Source organism: Vidua macroura, chromosome Z (assembly GCF_024509145.1).
Source record: "Vidua macroura isolate BioBank_ID:100142 chromosome Z, ASM2450914v1, whole genome shotgun sequence".
Classification (NCBI taxonomy): Eukaryota; Metazoa; Chordata; class Aves; order Passeriformes; family Viduidae; genus Vidua; species Vidua macroura.
The window spans coordinates 62,694,824-62,708,651 of NC_071611.1; the positions used below are offsets into that span (position 1 = coordinate 62,694,824).

The 13,828-nt window shown below is 32.7% G+C and overlaps 1 protein-coding gene across 5 annotated transcripts in view; it reads right to left on the bottom strand.

The window, feature by feature from the left end:
- KIAA0825 (KIAA0825 ortholog) overlaps nucleotides 1-13,828 on the bottom strand; it is a 248,950-nt gene that overhangs the window by 138,283 nt on the left and 96,839 nt on the right. For all 5 annotated transcript variants that reach the window (XM_054003603.1, XM_054003607.1, XM_054003606.1 and 2 more), the window contains 4 exons: nucleotides 13,484-13,594; nucleotides 8,080-8,219; nucleotides 2,474-2,662; nucleotides 737-970 (listed from right to left, as the gene is read on the bottom strand). In XM_054003603.1, the coding sequence (XP_053859578.1) occupies nucleotides 737-970; nucleotides 2,474-2,662; nucleotides 8,080-8,219; nucleotides 13,484-13,594 (674 nt within the window). The remainder of the gene's footprint in view (nucleotides 1-736; nucleotides 971-2,473; nucleotides 2,663-8,079; nucleotides 8,220-13,483; nucleotides 13,595-13,828) is intronic.

Below are 13,828 nucleotides of genomic sequence, written 5' to 3' on the forward strand. Positions count from 1 at the left end.
ATACTCAAAACTCCATGCCACAGTACACTACAGTACTGAAAATAATCAGGTGATATTTTGGTGGCAATAACTTATCATTAAATGTTTCCAAAAGTTAGCCTTTGGAACCACAACCTGAAATGACAGATGCTTTAGGCACTGTGGGCTGTGAAAATACGTATCAGAAATCAGCTTTACATCTAATCACCTTCAAAACACCTCCTGTTCTCTATTATTTCTTTCTTCCTTTAATAACTTGTTTAAACAACCAAGCAGCAGCATATTCCACAACAGTTTCAGTGCTCTTTTTATTCAAGCATAAATCGCTGTATTGTAAAGTTGGGGTATATGACAGTCCTGAATGAAAAGATGATAATGAAAAGGAAAACTGTTTACAGCCATTGAGGCCAAAGTATAGGCATTATTCTTCACTTTGTTTTGAATACCATCTGACTACTGCCAGATGCTGGAAACATCTCCAGTACTATTATTTTCAGTATTACAATACTGATTATTTTCAAAACCTTGTTTGTATATGTATGGGTGTAAGCCTCAAGAAAGAATAACTGAATTTTAATGGAAAGTATTGTGAAAACACCCCAAAGACCACAGGATGTTTGGAAATAGTTTGTTCATTGTAAAGCTACAACACTTACAAAATTTGCCCAGTTTTGGAGTAAAGGACTTAAAAGTTCTTATGAGAAGGTTTCAGGATGTATTGTAACATATATAAATATTATGTGTAAATTTCACCTACATTTCCCAGATTCTTTTCTCTTCATTTCCCGAGGAGTGTAATTCCATTCCTTTGGAACAGTTTTCAGTAAAACTTCAGGAACTATTTGCTTGTGCTGGTATGTTCCATAGTTTTCTGTCGCCTCCCATGAATGCATCAAAGAAATTATCTGTTTCACTATACCCTTCACTGAATTAATCAAAGTCAACTTCAAGCATCTGATAACTTCTGGCTCCGACTCACCACAACTAGAAACTTCAGAAGGAAGAAATATTAACTATTCAGTAAGTGTTGTGTAAATCTTTTTCAGAAAGTGTTTTCAGAATTCTTATGGAAAAAAAAATTAACATTATGTTATAATAAATTAGACCTATTGGTCTGTTACAAATTAAGAAAGAGTATAATGCAAAACATATGCCATCTTGGTACCATCTTAATACAGTACAAAAAGAATCAATTTATTTCCTTCATTCTCATTTCTCCACAGATATATTTATAAAAATTCTATTTAAGGTGATTGATGTCTTCCTTTTTATACGGAAAATATTTAAGTACTTGTTAGGCATCAATGAGGCAAACAGATACACCTTTTTTCTACTTTCTTGTCTTGAAAGTATTAATGAAGTTGCACTTATTAGATACCCAAACTGCTATTCCAAAGACAGTAAAGGAAAATAAAGGTATTTTGGAAACAAAAATACGTACAAATAACGGTCATCAACAGAAACACAGCATGTCATCAGAGATTGCATGTTCAAAACACACCATCCTAAATACAGTTATTGACATTACAAGAAGTATCAATCTTCTCCACATTCTTAATACCACAGCAAATGGCAGTTTCTCCATTGTCATGGAGCTGCAATTGTCAGGCAGAGTGTTGCAGAGCATTTCAGGAGATGTTTTGATACGTTAGATCTTTAGATCCTTTGCTCATATTTTTGCTTCCCTCTACTTTTTGCTGATCTAATCATGGTCTTTCTGGAAGCTTCCATGCATCACTTCTCTGTTTTTCTTCCTCTTACCTGTTAAACTTCTACTTTTTGCAATCCCATTTTTTCTCTGAGAAGTATCTGAGCACTTTTATCATTGTTTTCTGTTTTGTGAGGCTCATAATTCTATTTCCCCTCCTGCATTCTCCCATTTTCGTCCTCTTCTTTTGAGCTTTTAATCCATAATTTGCAATATCACCCTTCTAAACCTCACCTCTCTTTTCTGGTTGAACATTGCATTTCCTTGGGGATAGAATTAGTTGTTCTAATTGTGAGGCCAGCTCTCCTCCTCAACAGAAAATTAAGAGGCTGAGCGCCTGTTGACAGTAGAGACTAAGTGCTTATCAGATTATTTCTCCCTCAGTAGAAGTCTTTCCTTCTCTTTTCCCACTGTTCTTCCATGCTTCTGTACTTTTAAATTGTGGAAAAGGTCTGGAGCTGCTGAATGCTTAGAGATGAAGAATCTCTACTGGTAGAGACCTACAAAAACATTCTGCAGCCAGTCTGCTGGTAAGGCAAACACTTAAGGTCATCAGACTCCTGGTCAACAACATTGCTCTGGAACCTCTGCATTCTTCAAAATTTTAACCACTCCTACCATGGCCTGACTGCACAAAACCCTTCAAAAACACTATAATTTTGAAGTAAGCTAACATACTTTCACCTGATTTATTATGGTAAAAATAATACTCACTACATGTCTGAAAATGAACATTTAATATCAGATTTGAAATGCTTATTAATAAATTAATAAATTAATAAAAACCTGTCATATTGTATAAGCAGTTCCACAGCAGCTCTTTTTCCATGTAGGACTCAAAAGCAATACCAAGAGATTTGGGTGATAAAGTGCAGTAAGACAATACTGTGAAGATTGTTTCAATCAGAGTAGGCTCTTTGTTATTTTCCGGTTCCAAGAGAGAACTTTGTTCATCACAATTTAATGCTTGATTACCTTCAAAATAAACAAAAACATAGTTCCAATAATTTCCAAGCAATTTAAGGTCTCAGTAATGGATAGTATTATTCAAAACAAACTGCAAAGTGTATCTAAATAATATTTCAAACAATAACACAATACTGAAATCTGATCTTTCTCTGCCTAATGACAGTTGACTGTCTTCCTGAATTATGTGTAGCCAATAAAAAAAGAGACTTAAGCATTTTTTCAAACTATGGAATATGCCTATTTAATGAAAAATTAAATTGAAATTTATTGTAATTGTAAATTTATTATTTACTGAAGATTAATCAGTAGATTAAGATCTAAACTGCAGAATCACAGTCAAAAATCTATTACTGCTTAACTCCTCTTCCTTATATAATAGTCATATGAAACAATAAAATCATATTTAGATATAAAAAAACTAAGAAAATTAGCAGCTCCATATTCCCCAAAGTGTGCCGGCTTTGTTTTTCAGTGTAAGATGAAACTCAGAATAAAACAATTCCACAAAACAAAATCTCAGGCCTGTGAAGATATAGATTTTAAAGACAATTAGTGATTCTCATAGAGTTAAGTGATAACTTCTTACAAATATTTACAAATATTTCTGACAATCATCATAACACAATCTCCCGCATATAACACATCAGGATGTGTTTAAAACTCCAGGAATCAGTGCAATTCAATGACTTTGACTTGTGCTAATGTTGAAGACCTGAGCTTTCCACCTGTTTGTGAAATATGCTTCCAACTGTGAGAACCAGAGCCATAACCTGTTAAATACTCTTAATTGAAATTTTCTTAGTTTAAATACTCTTAATTTAAATTTTGCAAAAACAGTGGTTTCTGTAAAAAGTATTTAGATAAAATTATACTATAAAATGTCATCGCTTTCTGCCAGTTTGGTTGTCTTTACCTTTAGCAACCTGTGGAGGATAAAGATAGCAGTCTTCAAAATCTACCATAATGGAAAATCATTGCTTTCAACCCGTCTTTGAATGACTTGAGAATCAAAAAAAAATCTCATTTCACTCTCTTCTGAATTCCTACAGCCTAATTCATCCATTACTGTAAATCATTCAATCTAGGTAGCATGCAACCTTAGCAGAAACAGAGGATGTAGAAAGCTGAAAAACATGATCACTGGTTTCATAACCAACAATATGTGGCGTTTTTTCCCCCAAGGCAGCAGGCAGATCAGCAATAAGACAGTTTTTTAATCAGCTTTCTTTTTCCTATGAGCTGAGTGAGCTGACATACATTGTTTTCAATTCCAGATGCTTCTAAGTGAAGAATCAAATGGATTCCACTTATTCACTCAAACCAGGGATATGTATGACTAACCATCCATAAGGAACTAACCATCAAAGCAGAAAAAGCAGTTCAAATCGTGAGATGAAAATCTGAAATGAACTTTGACTCTATTATGGTAAATATTTATTTTTTAAATTAATTTAACCAAATTCTAGGGGAGTTTTGCTAAGATTTCAAGTACTACATTGTTGTAGGTTGGGTTGATTTAGTTAGGGATTTTATTAATGTTAGGTTTGTTCCTTGTACTCCCCTGTTTTTCCCCTCACAGTGGTTTGCTCCAAGTTGTTTACCATGAGAGCTCCTGCCACTCAGACCTGTCAATGTTCTCACCTCTCCCAGTTTTCTCCTTATTGGGTTCTGCAAGACTACTCTTCCCAAAATGGTGTGTGGTTGAGCCATGGGACTAGAATGGTTGCTAGTTTTTTTCACTTATGTGATAGACCATGACAGGATTATTAAATCCAACGAGTCATTAGAAGGAAGTACAGTGAAGTACAACAAAGTATAATGAAAGTACAAGAAAAAAGAATGACCCTCAAGAACTTGAAATAAAAGTGTCAAATTGTTACAGATTTTAACAATGTCAGAGTTTTGACGGAGTTGGTAATCCATGTAAGGCATGTACATTTTCTTCTGTAATAACTCATTACTGCCACTAATATAGTTAAGTCTCCTAAATGAGGTCAATTGGTGAAGTTACTCCTTTTTACTGTACTTTTAGGGTAGCCCACAAAAAAACAGTGCTATTTAATATTATGTGCCTACAATGTAATTAATTAAGTTTGATTAAAAATTAATTAGTATTTAAAATTAACCTTAAAATGACACATTATACATCGTGGCAGTCAGAGAACTGTTTCAAAGAGAGCAAAGAATTGGAGTGGGGAAAAAAAATTCTAGTTCTACAAATACATTTCCAAGTTCTCTTCCCAGAAAATGGGTAACAAAAAAACCAGTCTTAGAAAACTCTTCATATCTATTAGTGTCTAGAAAGATGTCTAATGATGCACTACACAATTATATTTTCTTGGTGGAAATCTTCCCTCCTCCAGCCTTCTTATGTGTGCAAGGTAATTGACCTCTTTTTGAAGCAAATCACATTTATTTGGGTCCAATTTCAGATTTGCAGCCTTAGACTTATTACAGAGTATTTGTAAATGTTACTATCAATTCTTATTTCAAAATTTTAGTGGGGCTGAGAATATAATCTAGGATGAGATGTACAGACTAAACAATACTATCTTCTAGTAGTCTTTCAAATAAATATTGTGCAAGCCAAAAACATTAGGTGAAACTGGCAACAGCCTGGTCTTGCTGTGAAAGCAGATTTCTTACAGTTCATCTCCGCATGCTAATATTCACTTTAAGGTTGTTTGCAGAAAGACAAATTAAATTTCTGTAACAACTGGAGTCTCAAGTTTTAATGGTAATGAGTAAGATTCTTTTGAAGATTAAAAAGCAATATATTGCATTTTCTGTTGTTCGTCATCAACTTGATACTACTATCTCTTCTCAAACAAATATATGAGACCCAGGGACTGACTGAAGGTCTAGAATGTGCCTTGTTGACAATTTCCCAGTGACAATTTCTTAGTGACCACTGTCTTATCTGCTATTCATAAGTGGCCAGGTGTCTACTGTCTGGTGGGGTCCCCTCTGACACATATTAATCCTGTGTTGAGCCAATGCAATCCAATAAAGCTATTGCTGTTTGCTTTGTTGTGCAAAGAAAAACTCCTGATTCCTGGAAATTATTATCAAAATAGAAGTCACAGACTGTTCCAGTGGCATGATGTGTATTTAGTACAAATCTAGCAGAAATTCTCAGAATTCACTTACATCCTTCACATTTTCATGTCAGCATCTGCTGGATTCAGCTACTTATTTTATACATGCACCACTTCCTTTTTTCCTCTATTATTTGTTGCTTATCAAAATAATCCACTTCTATTTCATATCCATTAATGATAAGGCAGTATTGGTTAAAAAAATCTGCCAAGTAAACTGCAAAATAATTTATTTTGTCAGAAAATTAACACGGTAGCCTTCACTATTTCTCTATGCAAAGCCATAGCACAGACCTTAGAGCCTTTACTTACTCAAGAACATGTCTTGAACAAAGTTTCTGGATGTTGGACCTATAGAAAAAAATTCTGGGATTATATGGCACTGTAATTTAAAACACCTAGGTTATTTAGACTCGTAGCTTGTTACAGAGGTCAAATACGCAAATCAAATTTTTCAACTATTTTTTTTTCAAAATTGCCTCTATGCTGTAGCCATGTGCACTGAAGACAAATAAATGGTTCAGTTCTGAAAATCGTGATTTATTACCTTTATATTATATATATTATATATTATATTATATATTATTCTCCTGTCCAGATAGTATATAATTATATACATGGAGCTTTAATAGCTTTAACAAATATGATATCCTTCTTATAATATTTAGCAACATGAATCATGCATACATAGCCTCTCTACAAATACTCTTTCTACTGAAAAATCTTTGGCATTCCCAACAGTGTAAGCAAGCAAGTACTCCTTGCTATGATGGAGAATATACATTCCTTCTGAACCTCCCATGGTACAATCATGAGAACAATGGGACTACAATGAAATTTAATGTGTTTGAATGATGTTTACTTTGAGCATCCCAAAGTGTTAAAACAATACAGGAAAATTCATCAATACCTAAGATTTTTTGCCTTCTGGCCTGTTTTTAAAAGCAAAAGGAAAGACTGAATGTAAAACATGTGAAAAAGCTTTCCCTTCTTAAAAAATTCTTATGTAATTGAATACCAGGGAGTTTTGTTATCACTAGGGCAAATTGCTCAAAAACTATGGTATACTAAGCTGTATAGGAAAAGGAATAAGGAATACATATTTTTTGTCATTAGACAATTAACCCCATTGAAATTAATTTAGATTATATGGATCATCACAGATGTTATCTTTATCTGAACTGGAAGTTTATTAATTCCAATATTGAAGTTATATGAATAAAGCCCGTGTAAATAACACATTTTGTAATTCAAAGTCACATGGATTTCCCTAAAGCTTAAGAGGTTGGTCAGTCAATAGACTAATACATTCTGTCACTTATTACCTGTAATAATTTAAACAAATAGTAAAACTCAATACTGGATAACACTGGGGCAAGGCTATGACCCTGATCAAACATTTGTCAGCCTTTGTAAAAGATGACATGTATTTGAGTAGGCAAGTGTATGCACTGCAGGTCCCAATAACATGTGTGACCACAGCATGAAGATGTTGTACTCCTGACAAATATTAGGCCATTTCAAAATGACAGAACTAAATCATGTTATATATAGATAGACTGACAGATAAATACATATAAATATAAATATATTAAATATTATGTGGACCTAATAGTTTTTTGATAAATAGGAAGAATTTTCTTGCCAAAAAAATAAATAAACCAAGACTCCCATATTCCTGCAAAATTAAGTCAAAAAGGTGATTATACCATAAGCTGTTCAACAATATGATCATTTAATCTGCAAACTACGAACGGAAAGATGTAATAAAGTTTGTTGCTTCAAACTCAATACCATCAGAATGCAAATAAAAATTTGTAGAAATATTCTTTTATTTATTCTACTTTCAAAATAGCATTAATGACTTAACAAGCAGAAGCATATATATGTAATTCTAGAATGCCTACAGCGACAAGTATATAATAATATCAACAAATTATCTAAGAAGCTTTCCACTGCTCAAATGTAATTTTGAAAGTGTTCTTTTAGACTACTGATCCACACTTTTAAAAACCTGTGTACAGGAGTTTTGGTATCAAAACTCCATAAAGTTCAAACACATTTTGACTCTTTTGCCTTTATGATAGCAGCCTATTTTATCAAATTGCAGTTTGCTTTGAAATTATCAATACACTGGTTGAGTGTTAATTCTCACTTAAAAAGCAATGATTTTTCTATCTTTTTACTCATTCAAGAAGTGTGCTACTGGTAAGTAAATGGGTACTTAGCCCTCAAAATGGTTGTCAGCCTTCCTTCAGCATTTAAGTAGTAAAAAATGAATTTGTGTTTGATATTCTTATATGGATTGACAAGATCAATACTTACTTGAGCCTCTCAGCAAAATTTTCACTAAGAGACAATCATGGTGTAGCAATGCTTCCAAAAGCAAATTCAAATTACAGTATGGCTGGGATAAAAGCAGCTTCAGAAGACCTTGGGCTGCCATTTCTCCGGCTGATGGAGTCCTTTCAAAATATAAGACAAAGATAGGAAGAATAATATAGTTTATTTATCTATGAAATTAATATCCTTAAATTGCAGATGTAACACTAAATCCTTTAAGTGTCAACTCCTCCCAGATTACTCTGAAAAGGCTTTCATGCTTCCTTACTTTAAGGCGGCTCAGAGAAAGAATTGCACTTAATTTCAACTAGTTAAAAGCAAATTGACATTTTTTTGTCTGCCACAGTTAAATCTGATACAAAGCAACTGTGTTTATCTCTTTCATGGAACAGTATTTATTTTGTTCTACCATGCAAAAAGGAGGGTTTTTTCCCTGCAGTTGAATAAATGTAAGGGTATAATTTTTCAGTTTATTATTGCAGTAATTGTTGAGTAAGAGATCTGAAGTGTCTGTCCTTGATGAAGTGTATAAAGCGCTTAAGTAAAAGGCAGTGAAAATGCTCAGAGGGGATGCAAAATTCCACTTTAAGCTGAGCAATTCTTAAGTGTCCTGAGAAATCCACAAGAAATATTAGATTGGTTGGTTTACTGCTTCACCAGCAGGGAGAAGTGAGAAAGCACAGTAGAAATTCATTAGCTTTTAAAAAGATTGCAGTTTAATTTCTGTTTGTGATTTCCATGTTCTGCAAAAATTGAGATTTCCAAATACTATTCCAGGGCTTACTCTGAACACAGCCCAATCCAACACCAATCACTGAACTCATATTACAGTTAAATGAAAAATAAACAAACAAATCTGTCCTGCCAAATGTTTATCACCTGTGGTATTTAGCAGTTTTTTCTTGAAGCATTTTTAAAAACAAGTTTTCAAAATTGGATTGTGGATAATTTTTTTTCTTTAATGTGTAAGTTTTTATTAATTTGAAGATTCTTTTAAAATGAAATTTCAACTGATTTTTAGCCGCTGTATTATTTTTTTTGGCTACAAGTTTATACAATAGTTGATAACACTGAAACTTTATACACCTCATAAACTTTTATGCACATGTACATTTTACATGCATGATTTTAAGGACTTCATATGCATTGACTGGGAGGTATAAATATTACCTGCCAGTATGAAAAAAAACAACTTCAGCATCAGTTAAAACCTTCTTCATAGGGAGGTTTTCAATCTGACATCTTTCTGTCAGACTAGAGAAGTATTTATATGCCTCTGCTCAAAAAATTTATGTGCCATTTACACATAATTTTTGGGACAGAACTAAAATGGGCTCATGTGGTAGTTCTAACAGAGGGGTACCTCTCCATTAAGTTGCATGCTTTTACAAGCTCTGACTTAGCCAAGTGTGCTACCTCCCAAATATGCTTGAATGCACACATGAATAAAATAGATTAACTGCACAAGTATTTTACTGTTGAATCAAAGCTGCTATTTATATAATATACTCAACACAAACCTACAAGTCCTAGAAAAGAAAATGTCAGCTGATACACTCCTCTAGTGCAGTCCCTCACATATCTATGTTTCCATTACCAGAAAAAGCAGTATGTCACATATCTTGCAGGGCAGCCTTGAAGTCACCTAACAAAACCATACCACCATCTTCCAGCAGGGCCCTTACATCCCACTATTATGACAAAACTCCACTGTAATAGTAATTTTAGTAAAGGAACCTCAGCCTTTGCTCTTTTAACACTAAAGCAAATACCTCTAACTTCATAAGCAATGTCTGTGCCAGGAAACCTTATGTATTGCTTTTGTGATTTCCATCTGGTACTTCATATATTTTGCCGACAGTGTAGAACTGACTCTACAATTATATTTGAATATTAGCACATAGTGGATTCAAGCACTATTTATCAAAAATATACACACATATACGTTTAAATCTTGGTAGAACTTGCAGTCAAAGTAAATTCTCCATATTTAAAATACATACTGCATTAAGACATTAGGATTTTGCATTCTTAAAATAATTATCCTAATTTCTGTATGTTCAAGATTAGTCCTATATATATAATCCAATGCAAATATAATCTATATACAGTCTAATCAGTAGTTAGTAATTAAAGTTAAAATTAAAACAGTTACTATATTCACACTAGAATTAATTAAATTTATTAATTAATTAATTAAAGTTAAAATTAAAACAGTTACTATATTCACACTAGAATTAATGTTATAGCTGAGAACAAACTCATCTCTTCACTAATTCAGTTAAAATATTCAGGCCAGTTTAATTTTTTTTCTTTTTCACTTCTTTTAATATCATGTTATCCTATCTAATAAGGTCACTCATTGTCTTCAAACTAAAAGATAAGTGACAAGTTGGATCAATTAGATTTATGAAGAATAATATTTTAAATTCCTATAGAAATAAATTATATTTTAGAGTATCTGAATTGAAAAAAAAAAAAAAAAACAACTGTCTGTCATTGACCAGATGGGAAGTTATCATGTTGTAATATATACCAGCTCTTGGCTCTTTAAGCATCTTGCAAACTGAAATGTACAACGGTGTGACTCACTTAGAGGAAAAATAAAATATAGCAGACATTCCCTACAGCCATGAAGCTAGCACCAATAAATGCACTGAGAAGTTTTCTAACGTGCATATGGAGAGACATATGTTCTCTCATCCTCATAGCTCAGTACTAGTGAAAATAAGACTAGCCTCATAAAAAGTGACAAAAGGTGAAGTATATATAAATATCACACACATAAACGCCCTGTTTTGTACAGTAGAAGGAAAAACCTCCAACTTTGATTTGCAAATGCTGTGATTATAAACCCAAAATGAGGCAAAGAATGAGTCACAATTAGCACTGAAGGAATCACAATTATTAACTAAATAAATATATCTAAATAAATAAATAAATAAGATAATTATTGTCACTAAAGGATCATTGAAGGAACTGTAATATAAATTATCAATAATTCTTTAGTTTGATAACAAACTATATTATTTTGGTTTCTATTCAAGATAGAAAGAAAAATTCATTGCTAAATTCAAGATGTTATAAGGCAAGTAGATATGCTAATTCATGGTAACAACATTGACACTGATGTTGGAGTCAAATTGATAAAATTAAACAGACTGTAGCCATTTTCAGCAATGAAAAATAATGTAGGAAATCAAGTTACATAGTAAACAAATTAATTTCAGGAACTAGCAAAAATTTGTTTTGAAATAGCAAGCTTAGGAAGACTAAATACTTAATAGCTAAATGTATGACAGGTTAGAGTCGTCAGTTAAAAATTAGGTGACCATAGTTGAGAGGTAAACAAAGGCCTGTGCTTCCAATTTTGTTAGAGACAGTGAACATATATTTTAATTAGACATAAGATGTAAAATTGGAAAACAACCCATGAATAATTAGGATGCTCTGAAATACAATTTTCTGCAATACTTAAATATGATGTTTCTTTATAATATTCTAAATGCAGTATTTGAAGGGGAAAAATGTTTCATTAACAGAGAGTATAAAACCAATGAAAAAAACCTAGAACACCTCAGAATTACTCATTAGATAGAGTCCTTCACTTTTTTTTTTTTCTGAGCAGCTGAAAGGTGTTTTGTTAAAAAGGAATATTAAGTATTTTACCAATATAGTTCACTCATTATCACCAGGACAGTATGCAAGGCTCTCTCTATATATGGCTTTTCTCACAAAGGTACACTGACTGTGTCTTCTCAGAGATGTACTTTCTTTTATACTTCACATTTTCCTGTTTGTTGTCAAAGAAGTTGTGTATTTTACTATCATCTTCCACAGAAAATAAGTGCATTCTACATAGCTCTGGAATAGTTTTCTGCTATTTATTCATATCTATCTTAATTCCACCTCAGAAAAGATAATTATGTCAGACTGAAACCAGTCTGGTACCAGATTATGATACCAGGAAATTCTGGTACCAGAATTTCCTTTACATACCAGAATTTACCTTTACATACTGTCACACAGTATAGGGTACTCACTTGTGAAATCATCTTCCAAAACTCATACTTCACAGTATAATTTAAATTTTGAGATCTAGCCTTGCATGAGGCCATCAAAAAATGTATTGTCTTTTCTACAATGAATACTTAATGGAGCATAAATTTTCTAGAAATGGACAACTAGATTCCTTTCTAATGTAGTTATTCCCTCTACTGTATCCCTCCTTCTCCTTTCTCTCCAACCATGCATAACTTAAAAAGTCACTGACAAAGTTCCTTGAAGCTTGATAAACACACATGATCTTTCACACTTTATAAGAACTTAAATTACTATTTCAAGCAGGACACATTCTGAATTCAGCAGTTATTCAACTCTGTTTGGCATATAGTCAGCAAAAGACATAATTTTGATGCAGTCACAACATATATAGTCTCTGGGTCAGCAGATATCAGAGGCACTAGGGAAGGAGAGATCAAGACTGATGACACCTAGTTAGGAATGGAGCCTACGGAGAGAAATCAGCTTGTTTTGTGTAGTATGGGGCAAAATTAGAGAGAAGATATTTTCATATACAAGGTAAAAGATACTGTGTGTACAAGGAAAGAGGTGATAAATCCCAAGCATATGGGTCATCCATAGGTCACCACTCATTTGATAATGTATTTCTTCAAATGATAAAAATACTTTCTCGGAAAACAGAGTATCATCTCACAAAAGCAGATTTGCATGAAAATGGAGAGTGAAAACCTTTCAGGAAATAACCTTGAAAATGAGGAGAGGGAGGTGAAGGGGTTAGGAGAGGACCTACACTGGTGTGGGAGTGCTTCAGTTTCAAAATTAGAAAGCAAACAACAGCACAGCTGGTAGAATCTATCTTCTATGTCACTTGTCATATAATGCAGTGACACAGAAACGTTAAGCTTTTGCTTCTAATCATTAAATAATCTCCAAAAAATTCAACTACAATTAAGCAGCATATTGTTCAATGAGTTATTTATGTACCGAATATTTTTTTTTAAACGGCAATCCTAAAAGAAAGGCATACATTCTTTATCTCCCCTTTGATTATAAGTCCTTCAAAACAGCGACTGTGCTGAATTTCTGTATTATACTCTTTAATTAAAGCCAAAAAACCTTACAGATAATTCAAATATCAAACATAATTAATAGACTAGCAAAATACAGTGCTTTCAGTGCAACTTTTCTTCAGACTCTCAAAGATTAGAGAAATCTGTAATGAATTTAAAAATGCTTCTATGGCTTTTAAAAATCAGAATATTAATTAGACATTTATTCAGATATGCTCTTCAAAATGTAACAATATTTGACTAATACTAACTATCTGGTGATCCTTTTACAACAATCAAGTTTTGATACTCACTTCATAAAGAAAAAACAGGCTGACGGTATGCAAAATAACCAGTGTAATGGATGATAAAAGACTTCTGAAAAATCTTGAGGAAGATGTTCATCAGAATTATCCAGAAATGTCCTGGAAGAAATCAAATACTTCCAAATTACATGGGAGACTGAAAATCCCCTTGGATCACTACTAAGTATGTATATATGAATGGAAGACACAAAATACCTTATGATAAATACTATTAATATATGTATGCAAACATGTAATTGCAAATCTATCTATGTACTTTAAAAAATATAATTCTATATTTTTATTCACTTTCACTCTTTAAAAGTCAGTATCGATTAACTGTTATTCAAGTTT